The following is a 19,597-nucleotide window of genomic DNA, read 5'->3' on the forward strand; positions in this document are numbered from 1 at the left end:
CTCACTGTGTACCTGCCCTCCCTGCTGTGACAGAAACCAGTTGAGGATTGCTGTGGAACAGGGGTTACACTTTCCTTTGGAATGGAAATTACTGTATTTTCCCTCTTTGCTTTCGGACTGAGCATTGGACGTGCATTTACCTGCTGATGTAGCCAGTAAAACTGCTAACATATCTTTAATTATTTTTTCAGTAAGTAGGCAGTTTCTTCTTCCCTCCTAATGGTGCGCTCTCTCTTTGCAGACTGCCGTTGATGTTTTTAAGAGGATAATTTTGGAGGCAGAAAAAATCGATGGGGCAGCTTCACAAGGGAAGTCTTCATGCTCAGTAATGTAATTCCACTGCAGAACCTGAAAACACTGGGAATACATTCTACCTGAAGAAGCAAAACTGCCCATTATCTTTAAAGATAAACTATGCTTCTTTTTTTTTTTTTTTAATTTTTTTTTTTCTTCTGTTAACCTGAAAGATAAACAGTTGGTTTGGAGCCTTTCCCTTCAGATTATGTTAAACTCTGACTCCTGTGCAAATGGCTTCACTTCCATTTTCAAATTTTAAGCAATCATATTTTCAATTTATATATTGTATTTCTTAATATTATGACCAAGAATTTTACTGGCATTAATTTTTCAGTGTAGTTTGTTGGTTAGAATAATCATCAAAATGATGCATATTGTTACACTACTATTAACTAGGCTTGGATATCAGTGTTTCTTTGTGTTAAATGTATACTTGTAAATAAAATAGCTGCAAACCTTAAATGTTCTGTTTATAATTTTTCGTTGATTACTCCATATCAACTTTTTTTTTTTTTTTTTAAATTTTATTTTATTTTTTTTCTTTGTGAAAAATGTTCACCTGCTGACCTTAAGAGGAGGCGTGAGAGATCCTTGGAGCCAATGGATTGTTTGACTATTGCTTGGGAAGTTGTTTGCGAGTGATCCCAAACATTTTTTTGCTACTGGAACTCCAGGCTGGCCAAGGAGCTCAGCTTTGCTTTGTGCCCGTTCACGGGAAGGAGAGACGAGTGACAGCTTTTTTTTTTTTGGAAGGGGTTTCAGTCAGACAAACCTGCTCTGTGTTTTTCCTCTGTACCTGTTGAGTGGAGGGTGCGCGGGTGTCCCGAAGAAGGGGCCGGCGGACCCCGTGCTGTGGACTGTTCACCTGGACTTGTAACTGGGAACGCTGTCAGGATGGAGTGAATTTATCCAGGTCACAAGCGTAGACTTGTTAAGAGAACAAAAAAAATGTCATTTAAAATAAATTGCACGTCCTGAACAAACCGATGTGGGCTGTTTGTCGTGCGTTTCTCTGCTTCTGCATCTGCGTGGCACTTGTGGAGGTGAGCGGTCTCCTGGCACCTGGCACAGCCCTGTGCAGCTTTCCCTGACCAGCTCCTTGGCTTTTGGACTAGAGGCTTGAACAAGCCTTGATCTCTCAAGTCTGGAAACAAAGTACTTCAACTATATATTTAAAAAATGTGCGGTTGAGCTACTTGGTATTGAAAAGCAAAACAAACCCCAAAACAGTAAAAACAAACAAGGCTGGTCTGGGGAACAGCTAATTAAATGAAGTGTTTCTCATGCATTTTTGTGTCCGTCTGAAAACTTAATTTCTGGCAGGAGAAAAATGGAGGGGAAACTTGTGATGTTTTTGCAAGCAGAGTTAGCTGTTGCATTCTGGTCTGTCCTAAGAGATGCAAGTTCAGCATCTTGTTTCTTTATTTTCTTTGTGCAGTTGTTCCCTCGTATTAAATAGAAAATGGTCTAAACCTCTCACTTAGCAGTGTATGCAGTAAAACTTGGTATTTTCTTTGGTTATCCTGAGATTAACTGGCTTCCTGTTGGAAAAAAAGAAAAAGTTGCTCTTTTCGTCTCCATTTAGGATATTTCCCAAAGTTTCGGAAAACTGCTGTTACATGCATTTTCATACCCTGTGCCAAGTGCAGGTTCAGTAGCTGGATGGTTGTCATACCTGATGGATTGCTGGAGTTCAACGTTGGAGTGCTCATTCAGGGAAACCAGTCCCTGCCTTGATTTTGGATCCAGACTGGGCTGGGGCCATTTTCTTTACAAGAATCTGCAGCACTGGAAGAAGGGTCGTTTGGCTGATGGTAAAGCCACTGTGGAGGCAGGAATGATGTGTGGAGCACAGAGCAGTGTGTGTCTGTGTCTGTGGGGTGTTACCCTTCACTACCTGATCACTGTGGGGTCATGGATGACTTGTTGCATGACCAGAGCCTGCGGAGTCGCATCACGGACACAATGTCATGTGGTCTGGATCACAGGGTGGAAGTTCTGGAATGACACAAACCTCAGTGACCACATTTACTCAATTTTTTTTGTAAAACACTGGCTGCATGGGTACTGGCAATCAGTTTAAAGTCTGAAATAACTGCTGCACTGGGGCATGAGGTGTGCCAGCTGCTAAGACTTTAAGGCAGATGGATGAGGACATATGCAGCTTGATAGTCCTGGGATAACTGGGGTCCTGCCTTCCAGGGTGAGGCTTTTCAGAAGGGCTTAAAGGCAAGTGCAGGTTCTCTGGATGATTTGCAGTGGGAGCTTCCAAGACTTGGAAGGGACTTTTTACAAGGGCATGTAGTGATGGGACAAGGGGGAATGGCTTCAAACTGAGAGTAGGTTTAGAATAACTGTTAGAAGAAATTCTTTACTGTGGGGGCAGTGAGATACTGGCACAGGTTGCCCAGAGAAGTTGTGGATACCTCATCCCTGTAAAGTGTTCAAAGCCAGGTTGGATGAAGCTCTTGAGCAACCTGGTCTAGAGGAAGGTGTCCCTGCCCATGGCAGGGAGGTTGGAACTGGATGACCTTTTGGGTTCCTTCCAACCCAAACAGTTCATGTACTTGGCACTGAGAGGGAAGTATTTCCATTGCATTTTCCATAATAGCTGAAGAATTGGATTCATCCACATACGTTGTTCCCTTCCTCCTGTTGCTGGTTCATCCAGTAAAAAATGTGAATTATTCCACTTGTCCAAGCCTTTCTCTGCTAATAAGATCTAAAGACCAGCCATGTGCAATAGTCTTGCAGTTTTGCTGAAACGTGTAGTGAAGTGTGGTCAGTGAACTTACTCACCCTTTGCTGTACAGAGGTTTCATCTGGCTTCTTCAGATGGCACCTTCCAGCAGCTGGAGTCTGATAGAGGCTGGGGCAGCCTCCTGCTTCCTTACACTGAGCTGGCACGAGTTGGGTTCTTCACTGTGAGAGCCCTGAGGTGGGGTGGTGGGAAGTCTTGGAAGCCCTGTTGAGTACAGAAACAAGGAATTGCTATCCAGCAAACTGCTGCTTGCCTGGAGTTGACGAATTTATGCAGCCCTGCCTGGCAGCTGCCCTGATCCTTTGGAGGCTTCTGGAGGATTGTGATAAATGGTGCACAGATGAAAAGGTAAGTCACAGAGGAAATAAGTTCTCTGGTCCAGGCTAGAAAAAAAATTTATATACACTGAACAGGGCCCAGTCTTATTCTTAAGGGATGATCACTGGCAAAGGTGAAAGTGCAAAGATCCTTTTGCTGTTGAGGAAACAAGCAAAATTTTTTTGCTGTGGGAGTGACCAAGCACTGTCCACTAGTCTCCCACCTTGGAGATACTCAAAAGTTGCCTGGACATGGTCCTGAAGAAACAGCTCTAGGTGCCCCTGCTTGGGCAGGAGGTTGGACCAGGTGACCTCCAGAGGTCCCTGCCGACCTCAACCACTCTGATTATGTGAAGATTTACTGTAAATCAAGTTAAATTTTCATTGACTTGTGTGATTTAAAATGTGCTGGTCTGGAAATGACTCGTGCCTTGTTTGTGCTCCTGTCCAACTCCTTGCTTTGCTGTGTGAATAATCCTGAGTCCCCGAGCCTGAGCTGCCCATCTCCCAGCCTGCCGTGCATGGAATGCTGAGGACAAGGAAAGCAGTGGGGCAGGTGAGCTCAGCAAGGGGAGGATGGACTGCACACACAAGGTGGATACATGAGCTTTCTTTTTCCTGTTGTTTCTGTGCATAGTGAATTTTGTCACTGCCTGATTAACTCCACGATGGGGAAGGCTGGGGGGCAGTTCTGCTGTGGGTCTGTGGAATCTTCTGCACAGTGCTGCTTCCAGCTTCTGTAAAGGGTTGGTGGGAGCACACTGGAGAAGAAAAGAACTGGAAGAGTGTTTTTACTGCTCCCACATGTCTGCAGTAGCTGTACTGCAGTATGTGGACCAGGGCAGAGCAGGATGGGCTGAAATCAGACTCTGCTGAGCAAGTTGTCTCAGCACAGGAGGCAGCAGTGAAGGCTTCAGCCTTTCTCTATTCTGATTTCTTTGAATGGAGAAGTTTCTGTGTCCAGACTTGCACCCTGGCAGTGATCAAGGACAGCTTTTGTAGTTGCCCATGTCTCTGGCACAAATGGGCATATAACACCCAACCTGCAGCACTTCCCTTCGAAGTGCAAGGTGGGCAGCAGCCCGAAACGAGAAGGGCAGCCTTTGGCATGGTGCACATTTTTTTTTTACCCTTTTTAAAAAGAAATGTATAGTCCTACACCTTTGTTGCTGAAGAGTTGGCGCTGCTGCAGATGTCACAGGCTGCTGTGCCAGCGCGGTGCAGGTGGTGATGACGTGCCCGGGCTTGCTGGGCTTACCCTGCTAATTAGCACTGCTGAACCAGAGCCTCTCCAGAAGGAGAAATCAACAGGTTCTGATTAGTCCTTATGTAATCAGGACTGCTCATCTTCAGAGCATTTCGCTAATACTGACTCATCTTCACAGCCTCAGCTGATAAGGTCAGAATTGCTCCTCTTAGACACCTGGGGAAGGGGGGGCAAGAACCTTTGTGCAGATCGTTCAACTCGTTACTGACGTGTGGAAATGTGGCTGAGCTAGACTGGGTGATGGGTGTTCTCAGCATTCAGCTTTTCCTTAGGTGTCCTGTTTCCCTACTGGAACTTTTCCTTGAAATACAATGAAAACTGAAAGGATTTCATCCCCCAAACCCTGGCTTTCTGATGCTTTCCAAAATGAAGTCCAAGTCTCACCTTAGTCAGATGCTGGGTTGTGCAATGAGCTGCACTAACACTGATCCCTAAACACTCTAAGGCTCTGAAAGCTTTTTAGATTTTTTTTCAGTATCCATCTCTTTAATTGGCTAAACCTGATCCCATCTCCAAGGTGAGAAGTCATTTTCCTAGCGGGAACCTGGCCAGATCTGAACCATCATTCTGTGACAGGGTTTCCTCAGTCTGGGGAGGTTTTCTGAAGTCTGGACTCCACATGGGTGACACGAGGTGTTGTGTGGCATGGGGTGGGTGGTGGGTCAGGGTGTGGGATGGCCACTCTTGGCAGAGATATTGCAGAGACTGTGTTTTAGTGCATCCACGATTAAGACAACATACTGAACACAAAACCATTGCCTGGCAGCTGATTCCCATTTCTAGCAACAGGTGATTGTATTCTGCCAGTGAGGGGGTGGGTTGAATGTTTTGCAGGATGTTCTGTAGTCAGTGTAACCAGCCTCCCCAGCAGGTCTGGGAGGCAGCACATGGTGTACTCAGGCACTGGGAATGGGTTAATCACCAGCAGAAATCAGTACTTTGCCAACTGGTCTGAGGTGGGCTTCATTGAGCAAAGTGGATTTCACATAGACACTCTCCCTTGAGTCATAAGGATGGTTTCTCACTGTGAGCTCTGTTGCTGCTCTGAAGAGGCCCACGAGATGTGCTCATTATTCCCAGCAGCAAGCCAAAATATTTTCTGTGGGAAGGAGCAAGACCCATGGTTGCTCCATATCTAATAAGCTCTAAGTATCTTGTACTGAGGTAGGCGAAGAATTGATGAGCTTTTTTAGGCAAGATGGCATTTTGAAAGCCCTGAGATAAGGATTTTCTGCACTGGGTCTTACACTGCTTTGCAAATACTACAGGCTCCTCCAGAAGCTGAAGGATGGCCCTTCCAGAGGATGTGGAGCAACTCCTTGGCTGCTGCTCCCTTAATTGTTATTTGTGGGGGGTTGTACCTGCCACAGTGGGTAATTCTGAGCAGAATGCTAATCCTGCTAAGCCTCTGACAAGGAATATTCCTGTTCACATTAGTGAGGTCACTCCCAAAGATTTACCTCCAGGAGTCACACCCTTTCAACCCCCTGGCTCTGGCCTGGAGCAAATTGTCTGCCCCAGCATCATATGCCTGAAAGGTTGCCAGTGGCCAAAGGCTCCTCAGGCGCCTCTTTCCTCTCTTTCCTTGGCAGCCTTTCCATCTTTGGCAAGAAATTAAGGGGGTTTGTCCAAGAATTACCATTTGCCATTCTTCCATATTCTTTTTTTCCCATTATTTTCCTTTTTTTTGTAGAGATGGGTCCTTTGTTATTTCATATCTTTAGCATGGTTTCTCAAAGAAATGAGAATAAAGTTGTCTCATCCTCTTTCCATCTCTCCTAAAATAGCTTTTGAGCCTGTTGGACAACTTCTAACAAATCCAACAGCTGGGCACAAGTCTCAGATTCAACAAGTTCTTGCACATTTAATTAAATCTCACACCTTAGGAGAAACAGGAAAATCCCCTCATGAGACAGAACCAGAGGAAACCAGGCTTTTGTGGTTCCACAAAAAAATCCTCCTGAGGTAATATTTGCTTTCCTGGGTACTTTAGGGCCAGTTTGCCGTGGATGCTGTGGGTCTCCCTCTCATGGCCAATGCAAAGAGCATTGGGCTGTTATGACCCTGATGGATGCAGAGCTGGATCCCAGTGCCAACGACTGTGCCACCTCGTCCCCCTCATGCTCCCCGCCATGGCTGAGAAGAGGGACACTTCTCCTTCCCTCCCAGGGCACTGAGTGCAAGGCCACAGGGAAGGGCTGGTTTTGGGGAACACCACTCGTGCCCTCCAGCCCTGGCTGCCGCTCTTCCAAGTGAGACTTTCCGTGCACTGTTGCTTTTCTCTACATCATCTGGTGATTAATTTAACACCTTAAAATTAGCACCGGCACTTCAGTGAGGGTTTGGGTTTGGGTAGGTTGTGTTTTGTTTTTTTTAATTAGATGAGGCTTTTTTCATTCTTTCCTGCAGCCCCTCAGAACACATAAATGCAAACCGTGTTTCTGCGACGCTGGGGCAGGTTCACCTGCGTCAGCTGAAGAATGTGTTTCTTCTCCCAGCGCAATGTGCCACCTCCCTCTTTCCTCCTCCAGCGCATCCCAGTCAACTGACATCCTCCAGCTCAGCCTACGTGTGCGCGCACACGCGCTTATTAACTTCTACATCTTAATTGAAAGGGCGGCGTGCGTTTAAGCCCTAATGATGACATCCTTTCTTCAGGAACGGTCTTTAATCTTGAAGCAGAGCGGTGAACCAAGGCAGCAGAGCAGGGTTGCCAGGCGAGGCTGCTGGCACATGTGAGCACTTGGACCTGCCAGGAAATGAGGGTTTAGGGTTTGCATTTGAAGCGCGTGCCTGATGGTCCAGGATAAGGGGGGAGATGGTGAGGGCCCAGTGGGTGAGGAAGAGGAGGATTGGATGAGCAGGAGCTATATGTGAAGTCTCTTCCAGAACTATTAAGTAGCATAAAAGACAAGTCTTTTAAGACCTGGTACATCTCTGAATGCTGGTCCATGGGCAACCCCAAGGCACTTGCCTTCACCTCTTTGTAGCCTGGCTTGTTAATATAAAATGATGAGGTTTATGGGCTGGGGGTTTCCTTTGCTTATTAATTTGTCCTGAGAATAAGACAATTAAAATCTCTGGATGTTCTTATAACACAGACAAGGACTTTATGGTCCCATATAGCTGCAATATAAGCCACTTTGTTACAGTAACTTTATGGTCAAAAAGTCCCTCTAATCCTGATTTACAGCTGTGAGTCAGGGCTTCAGTGCTGGAAGATCAAAACATTCCTAAAAATGATGTTTCTGAATAACATCAGTGAATTTGTGAGCCCAACATTTGTGCTTTGGAGGAAATCAGGTCCTTGGCTTTCAGAGATGCCATTTAAAGATGTTTGAATGAGAAACCATTGGTGTGATGGATGGAGTGCAGTGTGCATTGGTGAGGAGTCTTCCAAGGATGCCCGCTCTTGGCTGCCATGCTGTAATAGGTGGGAAGAAGCTGGAAAAAAGCAGCAGCCTGATAGTTAAAGGCAGCAAACCTAACACAGAGGAATTATGCACCATTCTTAGAGAGATGCTGCTGTTTCCTTACTTATTTATCTGTTCTAAGAAAAAATAAAAAAGGGAGGGAAAAAAAACAACCAACCAAAAAAAAAAAAAAAAAAAAAAGAAGTCCTCCAAAAAGGAGCGGTAAATGTGCACTGCTAATCGACCAAAGCCCTGCCAAGCAAATCTTTTGTCAGATCATCTGCCCAAAATCAAAACCCTGGACTCAGCAGGCCCCGTCACCAGCGGTTCTGCCTACGAAGCAGGAAAGCGCAAAGCCCCCGGTTCCCGCGGCTTTGTTAAAAAGCCCTCGCGACACCAGCCCCGGCCCGGCCCCCCCCGCCGGCCCCTATATAGTGGGGTGTCCAATGTCCTGTCCATCCCGCTTTTGGTCTGGCTCCCGCTCTTGGTCTTGGATAACAGCCAGCAGAAAATGTCCCAATACTCAGGAAAAGTAAGTAACGACCCAACCGCTTCCCTTTCAGCCTGGGGCCGGAGAGCCCGAGCGCCCTCCGGGTTGGAGCCCCTGATGAGGATAATGGACCCGGCACACGCGACGTGAGTGATGATACTGGGAGCAAATTCGGGAGCAGGGATGGGGAGGGGTGCGGCAGAAGGAGCTGCGTTTCGGGAGCCAAGTTTCCTGTTTAAACATTCCTGCTGGAAATATGTGCGACAGAGCACGAGGCGGCGAGAAGCGTCGTAAACGCGGGATGCGCTGCGTTCCCAGAAAAACAAATGCGGTTCTTAGGAAAAAATGCCAGTGATGTCGTGCTCCTTGTGCCGGAAAGCAGCTAAAATAACCCAAACCACCCTGAAATGATGCAGCTGCAAGAGATTCCCATCTGCTCGGAATGGGGGTCCGGCCATGCCGCTGCTCCTCACCACGGGCCCGTTCTCCTCCCTCCCCCCAGATCACTTTCTACGAAGGCAAATGCTTCACGGGCAGGAAGCTGGACGTCTGCGGCAGCTGCAACAGCTTCCAGGAGCAAGGTTTCCTCAACCGGGTCAACTCCATCTGCGTCCAGAGCGGAGCTTGGGTCTGCTTCGACCACCCCGACTTCCGAGGGCAGCAGTACATCCTGGAGCACGGAGAGTATCCCGATTTCTATCGCTGGAATGGACGCAGCGACCACCTGGGCTCCTGCCGGCCCGTCGGGATGGTGAGTTGGAAGCTGCTGGCGGCGTTTGGCTCTCCCAGCCGGAGCACCGTTGGGTTTTATTTCTCCTGGTCACGGGAGCCCCGTGAATAAGCGTCATGAAAACCTGTGTTCTTTAGAAATAACGTGTCCCGTTGGGAAAGAAATGGTTTCCTGGGGAAGGTTTGTCCCATCTTGGAGTGCTCTGCAAAGGCCACAAAGCCAAGACACAGTTGCCCCTGTCCCCAGACAGGAGGAAAGTCCTTCTTCCTCCCACAGTGAAGTGCAGTGCCTTTAATGGGATGAGATATTCCTGTGGTTTTCCAGATGAGATGGCAAGGTCCTGCTAGTACCAAGTGCTTTCCCTTTTTAATGCAAGCTGCTATGAAATATGCGCCAGGGAATCCAGTAGGAGATTCATTGCCCAAGGCAAGTTTGAGCTGTGGCAGACTGGGCTCCCCACGGATGTGGAGGGGGAGTGGGCAGCCTGAGGGCTTTCTCTCTGAACTGGACCTATAGGGCAGCTGGGCTGATCCTAGCAAATTCTAACTGAATTCTCTGCTGTTGCAAACCCCACCCCAGTAATCCTAAAGTAAACCATTATTTTCCCCTCCCATAACGAAGCTTTTAAAAGCACAGTCGAGAGGAAAGTTTAATTGGGAAGATTAAAAGGTGACAAAGAAAAATGAATCTGAGTTGGGTCTTTCCATTGACTGTCCTATCACTGAAGACCCCCAGGGCAATGATGAGCCTTCTTGGAGCTGGTGAGGTTTCTCACTGGCCCCGAAGCTGCTTTTCACACAACAGTGGGTCTGTTTCAGCTCCCAAAGCAGCTCCATGGTCCGTACATGGAGGGGTGCTCTGCCCCAGGCCCCAGACCCTGGCCAGCACAAGGATGTGCTCCTCCTCCCGGGCCCAAGGTTTTCCCTGTAAGATGCCAGCAAGTGCTTTGAGGCATTTCTGCAGCACAGATTCCCGGAGGAATGTTTGCTCAGGCACGGTACCCACTTGGCTGCTGCTGGTGGCTGCCTGCTGTGGAGTTTGGCATCGCAGCCCGGCCTTCTTGTGTGCTGACATTGTTTATTTGAAAAATGCATTTAGGTATTCTTTGAATTTTGCTTAAAAATATCTTTTCAGCTCGGTCTGTCCCACATAGCTCTGCCGCAGGCTGCAGAGATCTCCCCGGAGTAATTTGTGTTGTGTCACCGTCAAGGGCTCATGCAGCAACGACGATGCTGGGAAAGTTTCCTTTTCTTCTCCCTGTTTTCATTTTCCTAAAAGAAAGGCACAACATCTCCCATCAGGAACAGCAGCTACACATGGAACTGGAGGCAACACGAATTAGTTTAGGGGAATAGTCCAGCATCTTTGTACACTCTGGATACGTATCTTTCTTTGCTGTGTGGGCGCACAGAGAGTCGGGTCTGCAGCTGATGCTGTATTTGGGATGAAGGGTTTGTGGGATGGGGGGTGGATCTGCGTATGGAAGAGGGGCTACATGTGCCTGAGCATATGCACCCCATGAGCGATGTGTTTGCATGTGTCCACAGCAGCTGCAGGAAGGTGCAGCGGGGTGCAGGGGAGAGGGATTTTTGGCAGCTTTCCTGGTTGGTGTGCTGGGAGGCAGCACGAGTTTGTGCGTGCTTTGTGCATGCTGGCACCAGTGGTCTTGGACTGCTCTTCACATTCCCCTTCCAAAGCACCCTTCCATCTTCATCTTTGTCTTATAAAAGCCGGAGAAATAAATCGTTGCTTTTTTTTGTGTTACTGTTGACTCGAACCCCTTTGTCCCCAGCACGGCGAGCATTACAGGATTGAGATATTCGAGGGGAGCCATTTTAGGGGTCCCAGCCTGGAGCTGACAGAAGATTGCTCCTTCCTGCAGGGACAAGGCTGGGACAAGACCTGCATCAATGCCCTCAAAGTGTACGGCGACGGCGCGTAAGTAATTGCTCGTGTCCTGGCCCGCAGCCCTGCCGTGCTCCCTGCCCCACACACCCTGTGCCCAGCACTCCAGGGAGTGAGGGGGATTGGAGAAAGCCTAAAAGTGGGCATTAAGGTGAATTTTGGTGCCCGACCACTGAGAGCTGCTTCAAAGAGTGGCAGCTAAACACAAGCTACAGGCATTTCAAGACGTCTTTTTACAGTGTATGGAACAAGATGTTTAAAAGCAGCTTGATCATTTTTCCTTTTCCTTTCCTTCCTCTCTCCCTTTTCCCCTTCTTCCCTCATGCCTTCCTAACATTTTTGATCATGTTTCTAAATACCACTTTGAAAGCTGCGCAGAGGCTTTTGGGGAGGGTGGGTGCATGGCTCGGTTGGTGCATCAAGGCTTTTGTCTTGCAAGTGGCTTCAACACTAGAAACCTGGGTGGCACAAGTGAGGCTTCAAATTAAATCCTGCTTCTGAAAGACAGAGGCAACTGCAGTGATGATGCCCAGACACCCCGTGGGGGTCTTGGTCACCCTTGGTGCCTCATGAACTCACTTTGCAGATGAGTTACTGATGCTCAGCCTCATCCTCCTACCTCTACAGATGCCCCTAAAAGCCTCAGAAGTATGTAAGATTTGCCTTTTCCTTGTTGTTTTGGTGGAAATTTGTGTTTTCTCTCTGGTGTTTGTCTTTTTAAATGTCTTTTTTCTCTTGTTGTCCAATGGGTTGTCTGTCTCCCTTTTCCTCTATCTCACAATTGCGTTTTTACTGCAAGGGAGCTGGGGAATGCCACAACATCCTCCCAGAGCCGGGCAGAGGGTGGCTGGAGGGAAGCACAGGGCAGAGGGAAGCCTCTGCAGAGGAAGGAACACGGATACATTGTTCTTCACCTGTCCTGGACTGGATATTGTGCAGCTCACCAGCCTCCAGCCTGGAATGCTGGACTCTTTCTGTTCATTTTTCCTTCAGTTGTTACCATCCGATCTTGTGACACCCTGACAGCGAGTGTCCTGCAGGCCCCTTTTTCTGATTCAACCAAGACCTCTGCTCTTCCAAAAATCCAGGCTTATGATTAGGCAGTGGCAGTTCATTAAAACTAAGGAGCAGAGCTACCCACTCCCAATGGGAAGAAATGGCTGGAGCCCACTGGGGACCCTGTTAGAGCTGAGCATTTGAGTACCAACACTGTAAAGCCAAGAGGGAGCCCATGAGTACTCTGGCAAGAGCTTTAGGGCCAATTTACTGCTCAGGTCCTTGTGGCAGAGCCTGGAGCTTGAGAAATTGGGAAGCTGCCCAGAAACTTTCAAGCACTTAAATTTTTCAGATTGATTTTTCCCTTCCCCTACAAAATATATCGGGAGCACGAAGCTTGCTCTCCCTCGCGTGGGATCCTGGGCTGTTTGTGTTAATATGTTACATGACTTCTCAAGGTCCTTGAGTAGTGATAAAAAATTGAAAAAAAAAAAAAAACAAGCACCGAAAGGAGCATGGTGAGGAAACTCGCTGAGGTTTGTAGTATTACATTCAGATCCCAGGAAGACAGTTGTTGGAAATGCTTGGAAATGCCTGTAAAGTCAATTAAAAGGTAGGACAGTGCAGAGGGACCTGCTGTCCCCAGGCTACAGGAGGGATGGATAAGATACCACAGTAGAGAGGTGAGACCAGGGAGGAGAAAGGGACCCCACAGCACCACTTTTCTCCTTTGGATGGACCAAATAAGCCCAGGTGACTCCAGAGGTGCTGCAGGTGTAGGTGATGCTGGGCACAGCCTGGCAAAGCTCTCCCAGGACCCATCCTCTGCCATTTGTGGAGCAGAGGACAGGGGGTCAGTGGAGACGAAGGGAGTTTCAGCCACGGCCTCCATCCGTGATTTTCACCCTCAATTCCCACAGCGTGACATCTGTTGGATACAGAAATATTTGCTTCCTTTTCAAAATCTATGGATGGTGTCACGTGCTGATAAAAAGTTGCTGCCTGCGCTTGTGGAGGCGGCCGTGCCTGAGGGAAGTGATGATGGATCATCTGGAAACATGGGAATGGAGACAAACGTCTGCCTTTGGCATGGTGCATGGTGGGGCCGAGGGTGTCCAGCACCTTCCCTGCTGCCCTTCTGGGGCTGGCAACTGTTACCCCACACAGCCAGAAAGGGTGGTGATAAAGCTGTTAAAACCATGCTGGAAATGAGATTGCTATTTTGGAGCAGTTTCGAGGTGTTGCCGCCTCCTCGGAAGCTGTTGCAGGTTGAGTGGAGAGTGGCTTTGCCCTTCCCACGGGCAGAGCCAGCTCCAGTATCACATATGGTATCATCTGATTTTAGATGAAGACGTGCTCATCTCGTCCTCTTTTGTGCCTCAGCCACTCCACAGAGGACTGCTTAGAAACAACGGCTTAAAAAAGCTAAATTTGTTTTGCGGCCCAGGAGAGAATACCCCAAAAAGGGCTTTTCTACACCACAGTGACACAACTTGCAGGAAGCAGACCAACCATTAATTCTGCTGAAGCATTTAGGAGTGTTTGGTAGTTGTTCTGCAGGTTGTGAAATGTCAACCAGAACAGGTACCCAAATGCTGCTGCCCAGTGAACATCACATATTTCTCAGCAGAGGCGATACCTGCCTGTGGCACTGCTTGAATCCTACATGGAGAATGAGGGACTTCCAGCCCCACTGAAAGCCTCCTGGTTGGTTCAGGTTGATGCTGCAGCATTCCCCTCCTCATTTTTCAGTGTGAGCAGCCAGTTTTGGCTTATAGGGTTTGAGCTGGTTCCATGCATGTTTTATTCCCATGTCCTCTGGGTTTATGTGCCAATGAAACACAGCACCAAGATGTTTAAGGGCTGTGTGCTATATACCTGCATCAGCTCTCCCATGCTGGGCTTGAGAACAGGATCATCCTTTTTTTTGTTTCTTTTCTGGGCTCCTGACTGACTTGATTTCCTCTCTTGCTGACGGTCTCAGAGAACGTAAATTTTTGGCAATAAGGGAATAGCTAAGTAAACCATACAATCCTTCACTCATCACCTTGCACTGCCAATACACTTCATCCCCATCTTTTTGCTATTCCTTTTATTCCTCTTTTTTTTTTTTTTTTTGCAACCTTTCCCTAACCAAAGGGACAAACCAGTGGGTTCTTGTCACCACACCAGGTCACTCAGTGTGCTTCCATCTACCCCAAGGCCTGTCCCATTCCCTCCATGTGATTGTGCAGACACATCAACCATGTGTCTGGAGAGAAACACATAAATCTTGGGCAAGACACTGCCTATGAGAGGTTGCTTTTCCCCCTGCTCTATTCCCCAGGGTCCATGTGCTGTTGAAAGTTGTCCTAGAGCAGAGAACAGCTGGAAGAACCACCATGTCCCAGTGGGCCAGCAGTGCTCCGTGGACATCCCTGTTCTACCACCTTGCAGTACCTCTAATAGCATTAGCAGTGATTGAAACGTGCAGAAAACAGGATTGGGAGCTCTTTCCAGGAGTGCATGAGGGAGGGACAGTGAGCTGATGGCCACAGAGGTCCAAATCGTCTGAAGATATGGAGAAGTGCGTGTAAGATGAAGGTACGGGGGAGGAAACGAAGAAAGCCATGTGTGCCTTAGGAACAATGCTGGGGTGTATCTAGAGGAGGAGGATAATTTTATGAATTGTTCTTAATTAAGCTGAGGACACTCTCTGCCAGTGCACATCAGGATATGTGATGGGGGTACATGGCTTCAGGGCAACCTCAAACTGCTGCAAACTCACGTGAGCACCAGGCAGCCTTCTCCATGTGCTGCAAAGTGAACTTCAGAGGAAAAGTCTGAGGATGGCTTTGTAATTCCAGTTCAGATACAAACTGGCTGCAAAAAGTGCTGAAGAATGCTTCCTTGTTTGTGGGAAGCCTGTTGCAGCGATGGTGCAGGCACAGGCCGGGGCAGGAGAAGGGTACCAGGCAGGTCATAGTGGTGCACAGGCAGCTGGGAAAAGGGACCAGCACAGTCCCACCTTGTGTCCTCTCAGAAACACAAGACAAATCCAAATATGTCAGGGAATCTGTAAGATGGCTTGATTAAATACCCTAAACTTTTCTTTTTTTTTTTTTTTTTTTTTTTTATTTTTAAATAATGCCCATGGGTGGCTGGTTTTATAAACAACTTTTCCCCTCAAGCCTTCAGCTTTTTTGCTCTGGCTCAGACTGATCTGAGTTCTCCAGCTGTTGTCTGACTCTGGAGGCCAGCAGTCTTTGACCCATCCAGTACTTGAAGGATTTCTCCCTGGAAATCCCACATACAGGAGGTCTCAGCCACAATGTCCCCGCTGAGTTCCTGGCAAGACAGACCACAGAAACCAAATGACTTGGAGGATTGCATTTCTGCTCTGCTGTCATTGCTGAGCCAATAGATGGGACAAGCAGCACAGATCTTTATAAAATCCTAAAAAACATTGGTAAGAGAGGAAAGAGGCAGAGATGAGCAGCTCAGCAATGACACAGTGGAAACATGACTGTAAAACTGTCAGAGCAATGGCAAAACTTGGTTTAAACAGCTTGGGAGATTTCAATAGAGGACAGAGCTGACGCTTGTGGCCACTTTAATACCATGACAAATGTGACTAAAGGGGGGTGAAGGGAGAGGAAAACAGCAAAATTATCCCTCTTGGCCACTAGAATTGCTCCTGGCTTGAAGACCTTGAAACGGTGAAAGACATGCCATGAGCCATCCCCACAGGGAATGATGTAGCCAAGCCAGGTGAAGAAGTCAGGCAAGCCAAAGTCACCAAGGTTATTGAGTGTTTCATCTATTTGACTGCATTCCAAAGTAAAGCTGTGGTTAACTCTGGATGCAGAGATGAAGTGAAGATAACCAAGCCAAGTCCTGCTCTCTGTTGGAAAGCATCAAAGAGGCCATTAAGAATTACTAACAAAGAGAGAAATTACTAAATATGGTTCCCATCATAGCTAATGAGTCAGTTCAAAGAGGCAGAACATCCATCAAGGGTTGCACATTTCTCCTTACTGTCCAAAAGAGGGTTATCCAGGGGCTGAGGGGACTCATGTCCTTCTTTAGCACTATCAAAGCCTATTAAATTGTTTCTGTTGCACATGGTGAAGCTCAAAGAGATCCATTCCTAGAGTAATGTGAAGAGGGGAGCATCTGCTCCCAGGCTTCATCACTGGTGTAACCCAGTACAAGGTCCAGTCTGGCTGGGGATGGTTGCCAGGCTACACTAAGGGAAACCCTTGTAGTTTGTGATGCTGCAGTGCCTAAATGCAGCCACTCCACGTGGGCACTTGGCATGACCACAGTGTTGGGACCCAAGTGACCCTCCCTCTCTGCTCAGGTGGGTGCTGTACGAGGAGCCCAACTACCGAGGCCGCATGTACGTGGTGGAGCGCGGCGAGTTCAGCAACTTCAACGCGTGGCAGGCGCGCAGTGCCAGCGTCCAGTCCATCAGAAGGGTCGTCAACTACTTCTAGCTGAGCTTCCACCCCACCAGCATCGCCCTCCTCCCCTCTCACTGGCCTGTGGAATAAATTGTCAAACACCAGCTTTCGGCTCTAAGTGCCTTTTTTTTTTTGCCCGTAACGAACATGAGTTCAAGAGAGAACAGACTTGCAACCTTTCTAACCTTGATTTACACGCTACGGATTTGCTTTTTTGTTTTACTCTGCAGTAAATAAAAGGACTTGGGAGTGGTATGGGGAGGACTTGAGAGTGGTGGGCCAGAACTGGTGGTGACAAGCAGATCCGGGATCTTGTCTCCCTCTGCAGTTTTGTGGTCTGACACATGTTCCCTCTGCCCTGACCACCACGTGATGGACCCAACTGACTCCTGGTGCCTGGAGGGGGTCACGTTGGTGCACACAAGTGTTGGGAGCGCGGGCGCGCAGCCGTCGGAGGCCATGTGAGGACACGTGAGGATCATGGCAGGATCCAAGAGACTCCTGGGGTCTGTCTGAGCGTGACATGCTGGTCTCGATGCAAAGGTGACAGAAATCATTCATCCTGAGTTACTTTGACCTTAGATCAGCACACATTAAAAAATATATTAAAAAAACCCCAACCCTGAAGGCACAAAACCTGAGCAACCTTTTTTGCTCCCTGATTCATAAGCCTTTCACATGATAATGACATTTTGAGCTATCAGCAGCAAAGAAAAGCAGCACTGCTGCTTATTGCACAACCCTCTTCTCATCTTTCTGCCCCTTCAGTGCTCCCGGTTCATCCCGGTTATTTCAGTGGCCCTGAACCCCATTCAGTGGTTGGCAACGGGTGGGAACTGCTCTGCCCCTTCAGCTATGGACCATCCAAGCCTGGTTGCTTCCCCTTGCAGTGCAGCCCCCAGAAGTGCAGTATCCTCCTTTCTGTAAAATCATAAGCTGCGTTCAGCCTTAGCTAAGAGTTTTTCTGGCTATTTCAGAAAGGGGTAATTTTATTCCTTTCACTCCGTTACTCTATTAGTTGTTAAGGCTTGGCTGTCTGATGGATCCTGACAGGCATGGGCATGGTGCCGGCAGAGCTGCAAAGCTCTGTGTTAATCCAGTGGGAAGGCTGCTGATCTAACCCCAGCCCAGCCCTTGGAGGGATGTGAGTGAGGCTGACAGGTCCCCAGCACACTGGAGGAGCGTGAGGCGCCTGTGCCTTCAGGGCTGCTCTGCTCTGTGGGTGTGCAGTGGGAATCTGCCCTTGGCTGAGCAATGGGGAGGAGCAGGGTCTGTGCTCTGTGCCAGGGCAGGTGGCTGGTTGGTCCCATACTGCATCCCAGTAGGATCTGACTGCCATTTGATCAATTCACAATCATCCACCTCGTCGTTCATCTTTCCAGTTAGAGGTTCTTGGCTCCCTGTTGCTCTCTACCAGTAGCAGGACTGGGGCAACTGGTAAGAACAGGGCCTGTGTGAGAAAGATGTGCTTTTCCCATGATGAAGTGGTACCATTGCTAGAGCTCCGTTGATTGAGATTTGTCCCATATGCATATATGCTGTATGTATGTATATGTATTATGGAGGGTCTGAAAATACAAACAAATTTCTATCTTGTGAACGTAACAACAGTTTGGGTGATGTTTGCCTTAGCAGTGATAAGTTTGCCTTAGCAATCATGTCCTCTTGTAGACAGGCTGTTGTCTGGATGTTATCCTCTACACAAACCATTGCAGAAGCACTATAGTCACACCAGCTCAGCTCTGAACTTCAATGGCCTTGGCCTGGGTGGCTTGTGGTGACGTGGTCCACTGGAGCTGTAAGAATATTTAATATCTTTAATGGGTTGCAAGGTATTTCTGTGTCAGAGAAGGCAGGGAAATGATTCATTCATTGAGTGGGATGCACAAATGCACAACTTGTGCATCAACTCTCGCGTATTTCATTTTCTTTTAATTAAATGCAGCTTACGAAAGATTTTAGGAGTCCTTCCAGGATTAGCGTTGCTCTTGCCTCATGAAGGCTCTAATCGGCTCCTGAGCTCAATGCACTCTATTAAAAGTTAATATTCAGTCATATGCAGTGCTCTTTGTTGTGGTCTTCTGGCCATTAATCTGTTAAAAAACCCCAAATGTGGTCCCACAGAAGGACAGGCACTGAATCGTGACGAGATTTAGAGGGGGCTTTTCGTTCATTTGAAGCATGTTCACTGTCACGGTTCAGCATGAAGGATAAAGGAACAAAGGCTTTAAAATATACAGTAACTGGAGTCCCATGTGCTCCAAGTATTTGGAGGACAAAAGAAAAGAAAACAGAGAACAGCCATGAGCCCACATTCCCCTGGGAACAGCAGCATAAGCCCAGAAACCCCCACACCTGGCTTTCTCGACACTTGGTGCATCCAGCCTGAGGAGTGACTGTCCCACTACTGCTGGGATCAGATACCACAGATATCCTGCTCTTTGGTTTCCAGTGTTCAGTGACTCAACTTCCCTCCATGCAGACCAGCATTGGAGGGACCCACTGACATCCCTTCCTGTCCTTGATGGGATGCGTGGGACTGTGCACGTACACACAGACGTACAGGCTGGCTCCGACATCCAGCTACTGGGTGCAAGCCCACTTCAGCTGCACACTTCAAACTAATTGTTTGTTTATATGCTCTGTTAGATTAATATTTGCCATTTAAATTGTGGAAGTGCTTAGGACCCCAGTCCTGGAGTGAGCTGTGCTGTGTACTGGGAGTTAAAGCACAAAAAAGGCAGTCTGGTTAATCTGTGCTGTTGTGTCTGAGCCTGTTTGTAACCAGCGAGTGTTTAGCCTCCTATAGCACATTTTACACATGTCTGTAATATGCCTACAGAGTAAATACTCGTCATTTATTAACATCTGATATCCCGTTTATGAACACACTCTCAATGCAAAGAGCTGGTCTCATGTGAAGGCTATTTAAAAAAATCCTCTGTATGCTGAAGTCTAATCTTACTAAAAATTGGC

General features: G+C 47.8%; 2 protein-coding genes across 3 annotated transcripts in view; both read left to right on the top strand.

The window, feature by feature from the left end:
• The window catches only part of RHEB (Ras homolog, mTORC1 binding), a 38,585-nt gene extending 37,301 nt beyond the window's left edge, over positions 1 to 1,284 (top strand). The window contains exon 8 of the mRNA XM_051768314.1: positions 242 to 1,284. Within this exon, the coding sequence (XP_051624274.1) occupies positions 242 to 334 (93 nt within the window). The 3' untranslated portion in view covers positions 335 to 1,284. The remainder of the gene's footprint in view (positions 1 to 241) is intronic.
• Positions 1,285 to 7,279: 5,995 nt separating this feature from the next.
• CRYGN (crystallin gamma N) lies at positions 7,280 to 16,713 on the top strand. Of its 2 annotated transcripts, XM_051768313.1 has the most exons (5): positions 7,280 to 7,377; positions 8,619 to 8,691; positions 9,048 to 9,296; positions 11,068 to 11,213; positions 16,519 to 16,713. In XM_051768313.1, the coding sequence occupies exons 1-5, from the start codon at positions 7,280 to 7,282 to the stop codon at positions 16,652 to 16,654; spliced, it is 702 nt and encodes a 233-aa protein (XP_051624273.1). In that variant the 3' UTR covers positions 16,655 to 16,713. The 2 variants fall into 2 exon arrangements, with proteins under 2 accessions (XP_051624273.1, XP_051624272.1); XM_051768312.1 differs by lacking the exons at positions 7,280 to 7,377; positions 8,619 to 8,691 and adding an exon at positions 8,250 to 8,587.
• The last annotated feature ends 2,884 nt before the right edge of the window (positions 16,714 to 19,597 follow it).

This window comes from Manacus candei, unplaced genomic scaffold (assembly GCF_025592945.1).
Source record: "Manacus candei isolate 608988 ecotype Guabito, Panama unplaced genomic scaffold, ASM2559294v1 h1tg000094l, whole genome shotgun sequence".
NCBI lineage: Eukaryota > Metazoa > Chordata > Aves > Passeriformes > Pipridae > Manacus > Manacus candei.